Source organism: Oncorhynchus clarkii, chromosome 9, assembly GCF_045791955.1.
Source record: "Oncorhynchus clarkii lewisi isolate Uvic-CL-2024 chromosome 9, UVic_Ocla_1.0, whole genome shotgun sequence".
Classification (NCBI taxonomy): domain Eukaryota; kingdom Metazoa; phylum Chordata; class Actinopteri; order Salmoniformes; family Salmonidae; genus Oncorhynchus; species Oncorhynchus clarkii.
The window spans coordinates 81,161,671-81,180,316 of NC_092155.1; the positions used below are offsets into that span (position 1 = coordinate 81,161,671).

At 44.7% G+C, this 18,646-nt stretch overlaps 1 protein-coding gene across 1 annotated transcript in view; it reads left to right on the forward strand.

The window, feature by feature from the left end:
* Positions 1–1,166: 1,166 nt before the first annotated feature.
* The window catches only part of LOC139416987 (isocitrate dehydrogenase [NAD] subunit gamma, mitochondrial-like), a 120,709-nt gene continuing 103,229 nt past the window's right edge, over positions 1,167–18,646 (forward strand). Inside the window, exons 1-4 of the mRNA XM_071166221.1 lie at positions 1,167–1,305; positions 2,620–2,667; positions 4,056–4,153; positions 4,306–4,421. Of these exons, the coding sequence (XP_071022322.1) occupies positions 1,243–1,305; positions 2,620–2,667; positions 4,056–4,153; positions 4,306–4,421 (325 nt within the window). The 5' untranslated portion in view covers positions 1,167–1,242. The remainder of the gene's footprint in view (positions 1,306–2,619; positions 2,668–4,055; positions 4,154–4,305; positions 4,422–18,646) is intronic.

Below are 18,646 nucleotides of genomic sequence, written 5' to 3' on the forward strand. Positions count from 1 at the left end.
CCCTCTCAGTCTCTTGTCCTCTCCCTCTCAGTCTCTTGTCCTCTCCCTCTCAGTCTTTTGTCCTCTCCCTCTCAGTCTCTTGTCCTCTCCCTCTCCCTCTCAGTCTCTTGTCCTCTCCCTCTCGGGTCTCTTGTCCTCTCCCTCTCAATCTCTTGTCCTCTCCCTCTCCCTCACTCAGTGTGTATTATTCTCTCCCTCTCAGTCTCTTGTCCTCTACCTCTCAGTCTCTTGTCCTCTCCCTCTCTTGTCCTCTCCCTCTCAGTCTCTTGTCCTCTCAGTCTCTTGTCCTCTCAGTCTCTTGTCCTCTCCCTCTCAGTCTCTTGTCCTCTCCCTCTCAGTCTCTTGTCCTCTCCCTCTCAGTCTCTTGTCCTCTCTCTCTCCCTCTCAGTCTCTTGTCCTCTCCCTCTCTTGTCCTCTCCCTCTCCCTCTCAGTCTCTTGTCCTCTCCCTCTCAGTCTCTTGTCCTCTCCCTCTTCCTCTCAGTCTCTTGTCCTCTCCCTCTGTCTCTTGTCCTCTCCCTCTCCCTCCCAGTCTCTTGTCCTCTCCCTCTCAGTCTCTTGTCCTCTCCCTCTCCCTCTCAGTCTCTTGTCCTCTCCCTCTCCCTCTCAGTCTCTTGTCCTCTCCCTTTCAGTCTCTTGTCCTCTCCCTCTCCCTCTCAGTCCTCTCCCTCTCCCTCTCAGTCCTCTCCCTCTCCCTCTCAGTCTCTTGTCCTCTCCCTCTCAGTCTCTTGTCATCTCCCTCTCCCTCTCAGTCTATTGTCCTCTCCCTCTCAGTCTCTTGTCCTCTCCCTCTCTTGTCCTCTCCCTCTCAGTCTCTTGTCCTCTCCCTCTCAGTCTCTTGTCCTCTCCCTCTCCCTCCCAGTCTCTTGTCCTCTCCCTCTCAGTCTCTTGTCCTCTCCCTCTCCCTCTCAGTCTCTTGTCCTCTCCCTCTCAGTCTCTTGTCCTCTCCCTCTCAGTCTCTTGTCCTCTCCCTCTCCCTCTCAGTCTCTTGTCCTCTCCCTCTCCCTCTCAGTCTCTTGTCCTCTCCCTCTCCCTCACTCAGTGTTTATTATTCTCTCTCTCTCAGTCTCTTGTCCTCTCCCTCTCAGTCTCTTGTCCTCTCCCTTTCAGTCTCTTGTCCTCTCCCTCTCCCTCGCTCAGTGTTTATTCTTCTCTCTCTCTCATTTAGTGTCAGCTGTTTGCGACCCTGCGCACGCATCTCGTAATCCAGGACTCAGTTCCAGTAACATTCCTTCTTCTCCAAGATGATGGGTTGGTCTGTTCTGTCTCTTTCCCGGGTGCTGCAGGCCAACACACACACAGCTCAGGTAAGACATCCAGTTCGCTTATTAGAAAGTTGTTAGAAAGTAACATTGAAAGCTTTGTGTTTGACGTGTCAACTTGCATTTATTTAGACTGGTTTGGTTTGTACGGTAAGCTGATTACTCAACTAGCTAATGTTAGCAAGTCGACCCAGTTAGCTATCTAGCCCCACGGCATCACGTAAGCCTGTGTCACTGTCCAGCACTAAGATAGCGTAGCGACAAGGTCAGTGCTGATATAACTGTCAGATACGGCCCTGGATCCGTTGCTTATCAACTAAACCTGTGTTTCAGGCAACAACTTAATGTTGTAACCCAAGTTACCAATATCACATCTAGCTAACTACATTATTTACATGAGAAAGTCAAGCGTCTCAAATTCCCGAGCAAGCCTGCATCGGCAACTATATAGGTAGCTCCATATAGGAAAAATACTCTTCTGCACCATCAGCTGTAGCTGAGTGTTGCTGTTCTTTCAGGGTCGTTCGTGCTCTGTCAGTTGACTTGTTAGTGGTCCATTTAAGACAACTAATGCTTTATAATTTGGCAGACGTGTGTTTTATGTTTAATTAGGCGAAAGAAACCCTCAGCTGTTTAGGAGAGGTGCTAGCAGAGTAGAACACCTGTTTAGGAGAGGTGCTGGCTAGCAGAGTAGAACACCTGTTTAGGAGAGTTGCTGGCTAGCAGAGTAGAACACCTGTTTAGGAGAGGTGCTGGCTAGCAGAGTAGAACACCTGTTTAGGAGAGGTGCTGGCTAGCAGAGTAGAACACCTGTTTAGGAGAGGTGCTGGCTAGCAGAGTAGAACACCTGTTTAGGAGAGGTGCTGGCTAGCAGAGTAGAACACCTGTTTAGGAGAGGTGCTGGCTAGCAGAGTAGAACACCTGTTTAGGAGAGGTGCTGGCTAGCAGAGTAGAACACCTGTTTAGGAGAGGTGCTGGCTAGCAGAGTAGAACACCTGTTTAGGAGAGGTGCTGGCTAGCAGAGTAGAACACCTGAAAAAGAAGCGGAGAGCCTCACACTCTAGGAGCTCAGATAACGTTGGTTATTAGGTTGACAGACAAGCTATACCCTAATGAAGACAGCTTGTCTGTCGAAACGTTGGTTATTAGGTTACTAAATTATTATTACATCTGAGCTCCTAGAGTGTGCGGCTCTCATTATGTTTATTCGACCTAATAATAATAGTTAGGTGGGTAATTATATTTGTCCTAGAGAGCTAAAGGATGCTAGCTGGCTAGCTAAGAAGTTTTGTGGTTTTAGTGTGGTTGGAAACATTATGTTGACCTGTTTTCTGACCTGTTCTGCTACACCCCGGGCAGGTGTTGAGGGCAGCCTTGTGCGGAAGGAGGCAGATGTCCCGCTACACCGTGAGTGACACAACAACCAGAACTTAACCAAGGCAATATGATGCATGACTGTAAAACTGTGTTGGAACAAAATGGTGACTCTATCACCGTGTAGAGTCACCGTGTAGAGTCACCGTGTAGAGTCACCGTGTAGAGTCACCGTGTAGAGTCACCGCGTAGAGTCACCGCGTAGAGTCACCGCGTAGAGTCACCGTGTAGAGTCACCGCGTAGAGTCACCGTGTAGAGTCACCGCGTGGAGTCACCGTGTAGAGTCACCGTGTAGCATGCTGACCACACCACTCACGTCGCGTGCGTTGCAATATAAATGTACACATACATGTTACTCACTGCACCCACACTGCTCGTGAGCGTCTGTGTAGCCAGGCGCTAAAATAGAACTTGGTTCTATTTGTGAGGCGCTGCAAGTCCCACCTCTTCCATCTCCTCATTGGTTTTTAGGAGCATATACCCACGTGGGTGATTGAAAGATGAACTGAGGTACAATCTCCAGACCAGTTGATGGTGGTAAAGCACCTTAACGTTGGTTGCCAACCGTCATATCAAGTCCAAAGAAGAAGAAGAAGCCTGAAGGAGGAGAGATTACTAGAAACTAACTCTGTTTACCCTTTTATCTGTGGATTAATTGTCAGAGTAGAGGACCTTGTGCATTTCAGGTAAAATAACAACCCAATGTTTATATCTCAGGACAAATTAGCTAGCAACAGCAAGCTAGCAAGCTAAATTGTCATTAATGTTTAATTATTTTTCAACCTATCCCCAAGTTTAGAGTTTGTTTTGATATTTCAACCTGCGTGTTCTGATCATGCCTGGTGTGGGTGGACAAAATCAACTTGCGCGTGATGGAACACGCGGATACGCGGTCAGCATGTAGGGATAGGAATTGGATGTTAGTGATTGATAAGTAATGTCTGAGCTCATGGAGATGATGGTTACTGTTAGAATGAAGACATGTTCTCCAGAGCTCCTGTATACTGCCTCTGGCTGCTCTTAACTTTCCTTTAGTCCAACCCTTTACATACAGATGTATTGGAATCTCAAAATGCCTTCTGCCTCTCCCACCATGTCAACACGACTGTTATGCCCCTGTAATACATTGTACCCAAACTAACTAACTACATTATGAGTCCTGTCGTTATGCCCATAGATAGCATGGATGCTAATATATTAGCAAGAACCTGTCTGTCCGTTCTCCCTGACTAACGCTCCCTCTGTTATCTCCTCTATCTTCTCCCTCCATCCTCTACAACAGATCATAGTGAGTACAGAGACACACACACACACAAAGTAGTGGTCATAGTTATATTGTTGTAGCTTCTAGTCATTGCTGGTTTAAGAAAAGGCTGGAGTTAGGGTTCTGTATTCCTTGTTGTGGTTCTGTGTGTTGCAGCCACCCCCAGCACGGTACGGGGGTCGGCACACGGTGACGCTCATCCCAGGAGACGGTATCGGACCTGAGCTACTCAGCCATGTTAGAGAACTGTTCAGGTTAGACACACACACACACACACACACACACACACACACACACACACACACACACACACACACACACACACACACACACACACACACACACACACACACACACACACACACACACACACACACTAACTCCTACATTTCTGTGTGTACATTAGGTTCTGCTGTGTACCTGTGGATTTTGAGGTGGTGAATGTGGATTCTACTATGACATCAGAGGATGATATCAACGACGCCATTACAGCCATCAGACGCAACGGAGTGGCCCTCAAAGGTCTGGAGGAGGGAGGGGGAGAGAGACGGAGGGGGAGAGAGAGAGGTGGAAGGGGAGAGAGAGGGAGGGGGAGAGAGAGGGAGGGGGAGAGAGCCAGAGAGAGAGGTGGAAGGGGAGAGAGAGGGAGGGGAGAGAGAGGGAGTGGGAGAGAGCCAGAGAGAGAGGTGGAAGGGGAGAGAGAGGGAGGAGGAGAGAGCCAGAGAGAGAGGTGGAAGGGGAGAGAGAGGGATAGGGAGGGGAGGGAGGGGGAGAGAGCCAGAGGAGAGGTGGAAGGGGAGAGAGAGAGCCAGAGAGAGAGGTGGAAGGGGAGAGAGAGGGAGGGGGAGAGAGCCAGAGAGAGAGGTGGAAGGGGAGAGAGTCTGGGAGAAAGAGAATGCAAAAACCTAAGAAAAAAAATGGAGAAACAAATCAACAAAAAACATAGAGACCCAGAAACCCAGAGCCTACGCCTTCACTATGGTGAATCACTAAAACAATACAGAAATACACAATGGAAAAAGAAGGAACAGCACGTCAGAAATCTGCTCAAAGTAAATGAAGAATCTATAGAATCAAACGACTTCTGGGACACTAAACAAACAACAACATGAAGAGTTATCTATCCAAAATTGAGATGTATGGATGAACCAATTCTCCCAAAATGTTGGCCCTTTAACAAAGAACAAACAGCAAAAACATATACATGAACAAATAAAAATCTAAGAATCAGTAAAGACTACCAGAACCCACTGGATTCTCCAATTACATTGAATGATCTACAGGATCATACAAACGCTCCACCCCAAAAAGGCCTGTGGTGTTGATGGTATCCTCAATGAAATGATCAAATATACAGACCACAAATTCAAATTGGCCATATTTAAACTCTATAACATCATCCTTAGCTCTGGCATCTTCCCAAATATTTGATACCAAGGACTGATCACCACAATCCACAAAATTGGAGACAAATTTGACCCCAATAACTACCGTGGAATATGCGTCAACAGCGACCTTGGGAAAATCCTCTGCATTATCATTAACGGCAAACTCGTTCATTTCCTCACTGAAAACAATGTACTGAACTGGCTTTTTACCAAATTGCCGTATGACAGACCACGTATTCACCCTCCACACCCTAATTGACAAACAAACCAAAACAGTCTTCTCATGTTTTGTTGATTTCAAAAAAGCTTTTGACTCAATTTGGCATGAGGGTCTGCTATACAAATTGATGGAACGTGGTGTTGGGGGAAAAACATACGACATTATAAAATCCATGTACACAAACAACAAGTGTGTGGCTAAAATTGGGGAAAAAACAAATTTCTTTCCACAGTGCCATGAGGTGAGGTAGGGATGCAGCTTAAGCCCCACACTCTTGACAAACAGCAAATTGAGCTTTTGTGCTGAATTCTGAAAAAATATCCTGTGTACAACATAAAACACCAAATAATGCACGCAGAGCAGAATTAGGCCGATACTTGCTAATTATCAAAATCCAGAAAAGAGCCATTAAATTCTACAACCACCTAAAAGAAAGCAATTCCCACACCTTCCATAACAAAGCCATAACCTACAGAGAGATGCACTTGGTGAAGAGGCAACTAATCAAGCTGGTCCTGAGACTCTGTTCACAAACACAAACAGACCCCACAGAGCCCGAGGACAGCAACACTATTAGTATCAAGGCTAAGGCAGAGACCCAGATCTAGGCACAGGAGGTGGATAGTACGAGTCTCAGAGTTTATTATAGTACAAGGCAAAAAAGAAGTCATGACAGTCAAAGAGTCGTAATCCAGGAAAACAGGAGACAAAGGACTGTGAGACAGTGGTTCAATTCTAGATACATGGAAAGTGGGACGTATACGGAGAGTGCAGGGCAACAGAAGGCGAATAGCAGAGGGCTAAGGACCTTAGAGAAAGAAAGGGCCGATAAATTGTGGGGAATGTTTGCAGGACTCCACTCTGAGGGGCAGATCCCTAGTGGAAACCCTCTGCCCAAGATGGTAGCGGGTAGCAGGGGTCCGGTGGCAGTCCACCTGTCGTCAATACCTGGAGCTGGACTTGAGAAGAGCGATCCGGGTTCTCTTCCAGGTACGGCAACAGCAACAGACGAATATCTGGGCAGATGACTGCACATTAGACTGGGGATGAAAACCAGAGGATAGAGAACTAAGGACCGCGATCGATCGGAGACCATGTCGACCAGATGTGTATGAATCCGGAAGATGTGCTGCACCTTGTGCTGGGCCGTCTCCTTAGCTGAAGGGGCAACTTAGGAAGGGGGATAAAGTGGGCGGTTTTGGAAAACCTATCCACCACCGTAAGGATGGTTGTGTTGCCATCTGACGGAGGGAGACCCGTGACGAAGTCCAAGGATATATGGGAGCAGGAGCAGTGAGGAACAGGGAGTGGTTGAAGGAGGTCAGCCGGAGCTTGCCGCACAGTCTTGTTCTGCACACACACAGTGCAGGCGGCAACGAACGCGGAGACGTAAGGAACCATGGTGGGCCACCAAAAACATTGTCAGATGAAAGCCAAGGTCCGACAGGAACCAGGATGACAAGTGAGCCTCGAGGAATGTGCCCATTCCAGAACCGGAGCACGGGCAGAGTCCGGGACAAACATCAGATTAGCCGGGGCCCAACCTCAATTCCCCAGATGAAAGCAGCCACAGAAAGTAGGGAGGATGGCCTCGGGGTCCGATGGTGTAGTGGTGGGGCTGTACAGATGTGAAAGTGTGTCAGGCTTCACATTCCTGGACCCAGGGTGGTAGGAGATAGTGAAATGAAAACGAGTGAATAATAGGGCCCATTTCGCCTGCCTGGAGTTTAGGCCTTGGCGGTGCAGAGATATTTCAGGTTTTTATGGTCCACATCAAGAGATGGATGTTCCGCCCCTTCTAACCAGTGCCTCCACTCCTCCAACGCCATCTTAACAGCGAGTTATTCCCGATTTCCCACGTAGTCCCTCTCAGTGGAGTTAAGACGATGGGAAAGGAAGGCGCAGAGATGCAGCTTCTGGTCCCCACTCCGATGTCCGAGGTGTCCGCCTCCACCACGAACTGACGGGATGGTCCAGATGGATTAAGATAGGAGCTGTAGGGAATCGAACGGAAACTTGGGAGAGGAGTGTGGAGAGAAGGGGGAAGCAAGGGTGCTGTAACCACAGATGAAACGCCGGTAGAAATGAGCAAACCCCAGGAAACGTTGCTGCTGTACTCTGGATGTGGGTTGAGGGAAATCCACCACCGCTCTCACCTTGTCAGGGTCCATCTGAATGTTCCTGGCAGCAATGATGTATCCTGGGAAGGAGATGGTGTAGCGATGGAAAGCTGGTTCTCCAGGAGATGCAGGAGGGCCTGTCGGACATGGAGGATGTGCTCCTCTGCCCACTGGGAATAAATGAGCGGACAGGAATGGTGGACAGACCTGAGGCTAGCAGGGAGACGTCCCGGGGCTGTGCCGACATCAGACAGCAAAATGGACTCCAACCCATGATGGAACCCATAGCCCATTCAATTAGGGGATTGTGCCTCTGGAGCCATGAAAATCCCATAACCATGGGTACATGAGGAGACTCCAGGAGCAGAAACTATAAAGACTCACTGTGGTTGCCTGACAACTCGCAGGTGGAACCATATTGTGAGTGACTCTGCCAATAGAGTGCCCATCCAGCGCTCTGACATCCATCGGGATGGAAAGGGGTTGAGTGGAGATACCCAGCTCAGACACCAGGGTAGTGTCCATTAAGCTCTCATCGGCCACATAGTCAAAGCGCACCCGGATGGATTCGGACTGGCTTCCCCACAACAGGGTAGCATAGAGGGGGGGTTACGAGTAGTGAGAGATTGAAAATTCCCCGTACGGCTCACCAGTGTAATCGTACCTACTGATAAGCCTGGTCTTTTAATGGGCAGGTAGATAAGAAATGTCCCAGAAATCCACAATACAGACAACTCTTGGTGTTTAGTCTGCGTAAGCGCTCAGCAGGAGACAATCTAGCCCTGCCCAGTTGCATGGGCTCCGGAGGAGATGAATTGACAGCCCTCTGATTTCCGAGAGAGCTCGGATTCACTCGGAAATGTAGACTTCTAGGGATTCCTCGGAGGCTAGATGGAAATTGAGGACAAGCGAGGACAACTGGGAACAGATTCCCTCTCCCTCCAATATACCTTTGCTGCCCATCGATCCAGATGGTCAAGGCTATGAGGGAATCAAGGTCCATGGGAAGCTCCCGGGCTGCAAACTCATATTTAACCATCTCCAATAATCCGTCACGGAATGCGTCGAACAAGGCTTTCCGTGTTCCAGGCACTCTCAGCTGCCAACGTGCGAAAATCCACCATGTATTCTGCCACACTATGGGAGTCTTGACGTAGTTGGAGCAGCTTACGAGCAGCCTCTCTCCCAGACAACGGAGAATCGAACACTTTACGTAACTCCATCACGAACTCCTCCAGATTGAGGCAAGCGGTGGACTGTTGCTCCCACACCACTGTAGCCAAGGCGAGTGCCCTTCCGGACATCAGCGTTATCAAATACGCTATCTTCGAGCGGGTTCCAGAATCTCCAGCGTAGCGCTCCGGAGGAAGCGAGGTTCTCGGGACACTGGGGTAGGCTGGGAAGAAGCGCCGCTGGTAAGCGGTTTCTGGGAGTCTGGGGGATTACTGTTGTGGCTTGCTGCCTAGTTGGGAATCCGCGGAATTGCTCCAGCAATGTATCAAATGCATGGTCATGGCATTCTACGAGGGTATGGTGTCCCTCCATAAGGCATTGCAGTAACTCCTTGTGCTTTCCAATGGTGGCTCCTTGACAGCATTGCGGAGCTGGTCCGAGTCTGCTTGGTCAGTCATGGCCAGTTTGTACAATCACGGCTCAGGTTAAAGCAGAAAGGTCAGAACTAGGAAGACAAGGAAAAACTCAAACTAGAGCACTGGAAACACGGGAACACTCTGGTAGGACTTGACGGGACAAAACTAACTGGCAACAGACAAACAGAAAACTCAGGTATATTGAGGGGAGATATCTGACAGTCAATTGGCTCTACCCTCGAGCCTTATATGGTCTTCCTGCCCCAACGAGGCAAGGCTGTAGTTCATTAAGCCAGGGCGTGCTTGGGGATAAAGGAGGAAGCAGCCTGCACAAAGGGGCAGAGTAGGAGACAGCCAAGTGCACAATGAAGAGTGGGAGAAAAGAGAGCAATATATGTGAGATTACCCGTTGTAACCTGGACTGTTGGACTACCTCCTTTGTGTACCGGACTGGATTGGCTGAGGACCTGAGCGTGATGATTAACCCTGGAAAATGGAATGGACAACGAGAATGGCTTGTGGACTGTGAAGTGATTGTTGAATTCCCCTCTCTTCCCCAGTGTGCCAAAACCCCTAATAAACTTCCCATTTGCATTCTAATTGTGCTACCGGTGCATGTTTTGTTATTGCACTTGGTGACGTGACACCCTTGAGCTACAAAGGCCATAAGCAAACAAGAAAATGCTCATCCAGAAGTGATGCTCCTAATGGCCGGGGACTTTAATGCCGGGAAACTTAAATCTGTTTTACCTAATTTCTACCAGCAGGTCACATGTGCAACCAGAGGAAAAACATCTCTAGACCACCTTTACTCCACACACAGAGATGCATACAATGCTCTCCCCCACCCTCCATTTGGCAAATCTGGCCATAATTATATCCTCCTGATTCCTGCTATAAAAAACAGAATTCTTTAAACTGGGATGGGGCCTTCGCCAAGGTTGCAATCTAAGTCCTGCACTCTTCAATATTTACATCATCAAATTGGCCACTATTCCAGAGAAATCCTCAGCCCCTGGTGTTAGTCTCCACAATTCAGAGGTTAAATGCCTACTCTTGGCAGATGACCTGTGTCTGCTGTCACCCACAGTACATGGCCTACAGCAGAGCCTGGACCTGCTAGAGCAGTACTGCCAGACCTGGGCCCTGGCAGTAAACCCCCAAAATACTAAAATAATTATGATTTTCCAGAGAAGATCCAGATCTCAGGGAAAAAGACCAAAGATCTAAATTGGTACAAAATATATAGAGTACTGCACACACTACAATTACTTAGGTTTAAATATAGAGTGTACTGCACACACTACAATTACTTAGGTTTAAAATAAGCTCAACTGGGCACCTTAATCAGGCAGTGAATGAATTGAGTGAGAAAGCATGTAGGTCATTCTACACCATTAAAAAAAACAAATTCAAATTGACATACCTATGACAATTTGACTAATCGAATGTGTCAGTAAACCAATTGAACTTTATGGCACCGAGGTGTGAGGTACACTTGCAAAACATTTTACCCAATTTTACCCAACACAAACACCCAATTGACACCCTGCATGCAGAGTTCTGTAAGAGGAAAGCTACAAACCCTGCATGCAGGGCAGAATTAGGCCAACATCCACTAATAAGAAAAACTCAAAAAAGAGCAATTCAGTTTTGGAAACATATTAAACACAGTGACCACCTCTCATATCAATACCAATCCCTGCAATGCCAAGAGCTGAGCAAAATAAAGAGTCCCCTCATCCAGCTGGTCCTGGGGCTGAGTTCACTTACCTGTTATACTAACACACTGAAGCCTCAGGACCAGAACATCCAATCAATCAGAATAAACCAAATTACAACACAGTCAAAATAAAACTACATTGCTTATTGGGAAACAGAAGCACAAAGCAAAATGCAGTGCTATCTGATCCTAAATCGACAGTACACCATGGCTAAATATTTGACCATGGTTACTGATCAAAACCTTAGAAAAACCTTGGCAAAGTACTGGCTCAGTGAGCACAGCCTTGCCATTGAGAAGGGTAGACACAGGAAAACATGGCTCCCTGTAGAGGAAAGGCTGTGCAACCACTGCAAAAAATATAAAACAATTAGAGAATGTAATTTCCCCAAATTTAAAACCCTTATTCAAGGTTTCAAAGACCTCTCTGATGAGGATAGGCTACCCGTCCTGTTGGGGGAGGACACAGAGAGCTGTGGGTTAGCAGAGCACTACATTGCTGCCTGCCATAAGATGAGGAACAGTGTCTGACAGACCAATCAACCTGCACATGTCTTATATGCCATTGTTATTGTTCAATGCATGGTTATTTTGACCCTTGATTATTGTTATTGTTGTCCCGTTGACAATATTGATTATTATTATAATTTTTATTTATAAAATCTCCAAAGTAAAGCTTTGGCAATATGTACATTGTTACGTCACGCCAATAAAGCACATTTAATTGAATTGGCGAAAGAGACAGAAAGACAGAGACAGAAAGACAGAGACAGAAAGATAAAGACAGACAGAGATAAAAAGACAAAGATGAAAAGACAGAGATGGAAAGACAGAGAGACAGAGATGGAAAGACAGAGATGGAAAGACAGAGAGACAGAGATGGAAAGACAGAGATAAAAAGACAGAGATGGAAAGACAGAGATGGAAAGACAGAGATAAAAAGACAGAGATGGAAAGACAGAGATAAAAAGACAGAGATGGAAAGACAGAGATAAAAAGACAGAGAGAAAAAGACAGAGATAAAAAGACAGAGATGGAAAGACAGAGATAAAAAGACAGAGATGGAAAGACAGAGATGAAAAGACATAGATGGAGAGACAGAGATGGAAAGACAGAGATGGAAAGACAGAGATGGAAAGACAGAGATGGAAAGACAGAGCTGGAAAGACATAGATGGAGAGACAGAGATGGAAAGACAGAGATGGAAAGACATAGATGGAGAAACAGAGATGGAAAGACAGAGATGGAAAGACAGAGATGGAAAGACAGAGATGGAAAGACATAGATGGAGAGACAGAGATAAAAAGACAGAGATGGAGAGACAGAGATGGAAAGACAGAGATAAAAAGACAGAGATGGAGAGACAGAGATGGAAAGACAGAGATAAAAAGACAGAGATGGAGAGATAGAGATGGAAAGACAGAGATGGAGAGACAGAGATGGAAAGACAGAGATGGATAGACAGAGAGACAGAGATGGAAAGACAGAGATAAAAAGACAGAGATGGAACAACAGAGATGGAAAGACAGAGATAAAAAGACAGAGATGGAAAGACAGAGATGGAAAGACAGAGATGGAGAGACAGAGATGGAAAGACAGAGATCGAAAGACAGAGATAAAAAGACAGAGATGGAAAGACAGAGATAAAACGACAGAGATGGAAAGACAGATGGAAAGACAGAGATAAAAAGGCAGCGATGGAAAGACAGAGATAAAAAGACAGAGATGGAAAGACAGATGGAAAGACAGATGGAAAGACAGAGATAAAAAGACAGAGATGGAATGACAGAGATGGAAAGACAGAGATAAAAAGACAGAGATGGAAAGACAGAGATGGAAAGACGGAGATGGAAAGACAGAGATGGAAAGACAGAGATGAAAAGACAGAGATGGAAAGACAGAGATGGAAAGACAGATGGAAAGACAGAGATGGAAAGACAGATGGAAATACAGATGGAAAGACAGAGATGGAAAGACAGATGGAAAGACAGAGATAAAAAGACAGAGATGGAAAGACAGAGATGGAAAGACAGAGATAAAAAGACAGAGATGGAGAGATAGAGATGGAAAGACAGAGATGGAGAGACAGAGATGGAAAGACAGAGATGGAAAGACAGAGATAAAAAGACAGAGATGGAAAGACAGAGATGGAAAGACAGAGATAAAAAGACAGAGATGGAAAGACAGAGATAAAAGACAGAGATGGAAAGACAGAGATAAAAAGACAGAGATAAAAAGACAGAGATGGAAAGACAGAGATGGAGAGACAGAGATGGAGAGACAGAGATGGAAAGATGAAGATAAAAAGACAGAGATGGAAAGACAGAGAGACAGAGATGGAAAGACAGAGATAAAAAGACAGCGATAAAAAGACAGAGATGGAAAGACAGAGATAAAAAGACAAATATAAAAAGACAGAGATAAAAAGACAGAGATGGAGAGACAAAGATAAATGACAGAGATGGAAAGATTGAGATGGATTTACAGAGATGGAGAGACCGAGATAAAATGACAGAGATGGAAAGACAGATGGAAAGACAGAGATAAAAAAACAGAGATAAAAAGACAGAGATGGAAGGACAGAGAAAAAAAGACAGAGATGGAAAGAAAGAGATGGAAAGACAGAGATGGAAAGACAGAGATAAAAAGACGGAGATGGAAAGACAGAGATAAAAAGACAGAGATGGAAAGACAGAGATGGAAAGACAGAGATGGAAAGACAGAGATCGAAAGACAGAGATAAAAAGACAGAGATGGAGGGACATAGATGGAACGACAGAGATGGAGAGACAGAGATGGAAAGACAGAGTTGGAAAGACAGAGATAAAAAGACAGAGATGGAAAGACAGAGATAAAAAGACAGAGATAAAAAGACAGAGATGGAAAGACAGAGATAAAAAGACAGAGATGGAAAGACAGAGATGGAGAGACAGAGATGGAGAGACAGAGATGGAAAGATGGAGATAAAAAGACAGAGATGGAAAGACAGAGATGGAAAGACAGAGAGACAGAGATGGAAAGACGGAGATAAAAAGACAGAGATGGAACAACAGAGATGGAAAGACAGAGATAAAAAGACAGAGATGGAAAGACAGAGATGGAAAGACAGAGATGGAGAGACAGAGATGGAAAGACAGAGATGAAAAGACAGAGATGGAAAGACAGAGATAAAACGACAGAGATGGAAAGACAGATGGAAAGACAGAGATAAAAAGGCAGAGATGGAAAGACAGAGATAAAAAGACAGAGATGGAAAGACAGAGATGGAAAGACAGAGATAAAAAGACAGAGATGGAAAGACAGAGATGGAAAGACAGAGATGGAGAGACAGATGGAAAGACAGAGATGGAGAGACAGAGATGGAAAGACAGAGATGGAAAGACAGAGATGGAAAGACGGAGATAAAAAGACAGAGATGGAACAACAGAGATGGAAAGACAGAGATAAAAAGACAGAGATGGAAAGACAGAGATGGAAAGACCGAGATGGAGAGACAGAGATGGAAAGACAGAGATGAAAAGACAGAGATGGAAAGACAGAGATAAAACGACAGAGATGGAAAGACAGATGGAAAGACAGAGATAAAAAGACAGAGATGGAATGACAGAGATGAAAAGACAGAGATGGAAAGACAGATGGAAAGACAGATGGAAAGACAGAGATAAAAAGACAGAGATGGAAAGACAGAGATGGAAAGACAGATGGAAATACAGATGGAAAGACAGAGATGAAAAGACAGATGGAAAGACAGATGGAGAGACAGAGATGGAAAGACAGATGGAAAGACAGAGATAAAAAGACAGAGATGGAAAGACAGAGATGGAAAGACAGAGATGGAAAGACAGAGATAAAAAGACAGAGATAAAAAGACAGAGATGAAAAGACAGAGATGGAAAGACAGAGATGGAAAGACAGATGGAAAGACAGAGATGGAAAGACAGATGGAAAGACAGAGATGGAAAGACAGATGGAAAGACAGAGATAAAAAGACAGAGATGGAGAGACAGAGATGGAAAGACAGAGATGGAGAGACAGAGATGGAAAGACAGAGAAGGAAAGACAGATGGAAAGACAGAGATAAAAAGACAGAGATGGAAAGACAGAGATAAAAAGACAGAGATGGAAAGACAGATGGAAAGACAGATGGAAAGACAGATGAAAAGACAGAGATAAAAAGGCAGAGATGGAAAGACAGAGATAAAAAGACGGAGATGGAAAGACAGAGATAAAAAGACAGAGATGGAAAGACAGAGATGGAAAGACAGAGATGGAAAGACAGAGATCGAAAGACAGAGATAAAAAGACAGAGATGGAGGGACATAGATGGAACGACAGAGATGGAGAGACAGAGATGGAAAGACAGAGATGGAGAGACAGAGATGGAGAGACAGAGATGGAACGATGGAGATAAAAAGACAGAGATGGAAAGACAGAGATGGAAAGACAGAGAGACAGAGATGGAAAGACGGAGATAAAAAGACAGAGATGGAAAGACAGAGATAAAAAGACAGAGATAAAAAGACAGAGATGGAAAGACAGAGATAAAAAGACAGAGATGGAAAGACAGAGATGGAAAGACAGAGATGGAGAGACAGAGATGGAGAGACAGAGATGGAACGATGGAGATAAAAAGACAGAGATGGAAAGACAGAGATGGAAAGACAGAGAGACAGAGATGGAAAGACGGAGATAAAAAGACAGAGATGGAACAACAGAGATAAAAAGACAGAGATGGAAAGACAGAGATGGAAAGACAGAGATGGAGAGACAGAGATGGAAAGACAGAGATGAAAAGACAGAGATGGAAAGACAGAGATAAAACGACAGAGATGGAAAGACAGATGGAAAGACAGAGATGGAAAGACAGATGGAAAGACAGAGATAAAAAGACAGAGATGGAGAGACAGAGATGGAAAGACAGAGATGGAGAGACAGAGATGGAAAGACAGAGAAGGAAAGACAGATGGAAAGACAGAGATAAAAAGACAGAGATGGAAAGACAGAGATAAAAAGACAGAGATGGAAAGACAGATGGAAAGACAGATGGAAAGACAGATGAAAAGACAGAGATAAAAAGGCAGAGATGGAAAGACAGAGATAAAAAGACGGAGATGGAAAGACAGAGATAAAAAGACAGAGATGGAAAGACAGAGATGGAAAGACAGAGATGGAAAGACAGAGATCGAAAGACAGAGATAAAAAGACAGAGATGGAGGGACATAGATGGAACGACAGAGATGGAGAGACAGAGATGGAAAGAAAGAGATGGAGAGACAGAGATGGAGAGACAGAGATGGAACGATGGAGATAAAAAGACAGAGATGGAAAGACAGAGATGGAAAGACAGAGAGACAGAGATGGAAAGACGGAGATAAAAAGACAGAGATGGAAAGACAGAGATAAAAAGACAGAGATAAAAAGACAGAGATGGAAAGACAGAGATAAAAAGACAGAGATGGAAAGACAGAGATGGAAAGACAGAGATGGAGAGACAGAGATGGAGAGACAGAGATGGAACGATGGAGATAAAAAGACAGAGATGGAAAGACAGAGATGGAAAGACAGAGAGACAGAGATGGAAAGACGGAGATAAAAAGACAGAGATGGAACAACAGAGATAAAAAGACAGAGATGGAAAGACAGAGATGGAAAGACAGAGATGGAGAGACAGAGATGGAAAGACAGAGATGAAAAGACAGAGATGGAAAGACAGAGATAAAAAGACAGAGATGGAAAGACAGATGGAAAGACAGAGATAAAAAGGCAGAGATGGAAAGACAGAGATAAAAAGACAGAGATGGAAAGACAGAGATGGAAAGACAGAGATAAAAAGACAGAGATGGAAAGACAGAGATGGAAAGACAGAGATGGAGAGACAGAGATGGAAAGACGGAGATGGAGAGACAGAGATGGAAAGACAGAGATGGAAAGACAGAGATGGAAAGACGGAGATAAAAAGACAGAGATGGAACAACAGAGATGGAAAGACAGAGATAAAAAGACAGCGATAAAAAGACAGAGATGGAAAGACAGAGATAAAAAGACAAATATAAAAAGACAGAGATAAAAAGACAGAGATGGAGAGACAAAGATAAATGACAGAGATGGAAAGATTGAGATGGATTTACAGAGATGGAGAGACCGAGATAAAATGACAGAGATGGAAAGACAGATGGAAAGACAGAGATAAAAAAACAGAGATAAAAAGACAGAGATGGAAGGACAGAGAAAAAAAGACAGAGATGGAAAGAAAGAGATGGAAAGACAGAGATGGAAAGACAGAGATAAAAAGACGGAGATGGAAAGACAGAGATAAAAAGACAGAGATGGAAAGACAGAGAAAAAAAGACAGAGATGGAAAGACAGAGATAAAAAGACAGAGATGGAAAGACAGAGATGGAGAGACAGAGATGGAGAGACAGAGATGGAAAGATGGAGATAAAAAGACAGAGATGGAAAGACAGAGATGGAAAGACAGAGAGACAGAGATGGAAAGACGGAGATAAAAAGACAGAGATGGAACAACAGAGATGGAAAGACAGAGATAAAAAGACAGAGATGGAAAGACAGAGATGGAAAGACAGAGATGGAGAGACAGAGATGGAAAGACAGAGATGAAAAGACAGAGATGGAAAGACGGAGATAAAACGACAGAGATGGAAAGACAGATGGAAAGACAGAGATAAAAAGGCAGAGATGGAAAGACAGAGATAAAAAGACAGAGATGGAAAGACAGAGATGGAAAGACAGAGATAAAAAGACAGAGATGGAAAGACAGAGATGGAAAGACAGAGATGGAGAGACAGATGGAAAGACAGAGATGGAGAGACAGAGATGGAAAGACAGAGATGGAAAGACAGAGATGGAAAGACGGAGATAAAAAGACAGAGATGGAACAACAGAGATGGAAAGACAGAGATAAAAAGACAGAGATGGAAAGACAGAGATGGAAAGACCGAGATGGAGAGACAGAGATGGAAAGACAGAGATGAAAAGACAGAGATGGAAAGACAGAGATAAAACGACAGAGATGGAAAGACAGATGGAAAGACAGAGATAAAAAGACAGAGATGGAATGACAGAGATGAAAAGACAGAGATGGAAAGACAGATGGAAAGACAGATGGAAAGACAGAGATAAAAAGACAGAGATGGAAAGACAGAGATGGAAAGACAGATGGAAATACAGATGGAAAGACAGAGATGAAAAGACAGATGGAAAGACAGATGGAAAGACAGAGATGGAAAGACAGATGGAAAGACAGAGATAAAAAGACAGAGATGGAAAGACAGAGATGGAAAGACAGAGATGGAAAGACAGAGATAAAAAGACAGAGATAAAAAGACAGAGATGAAAAGACAGAGATGGAAAGACAGAGATGGAAAGACAGATGGAAAGACAGAGATGGAAAGACAGATGGAAAGACAGAGATGGAAAGACAGATGGAAAGACAGAGATAAAAAGACAGAGATGGAGAGACAGAGATGGAAAGACAGAGATGGAGAGACAGAGATGGAAAGACAGAGAAGGAAAGACAGATGGAAAGACAGAGATAAAAAGACAGAGATGGAAAGACAGAGATAAAAAGACAGAGATGGAAAGACAGATGGAAAGACAGATGGAAAGACAGATGAAAAGACAGAGATAAAAAGGCAGAGATGGAAAGACAGAGATAAAAAGACGGAGATGGAAAGACAGAGATAAAAA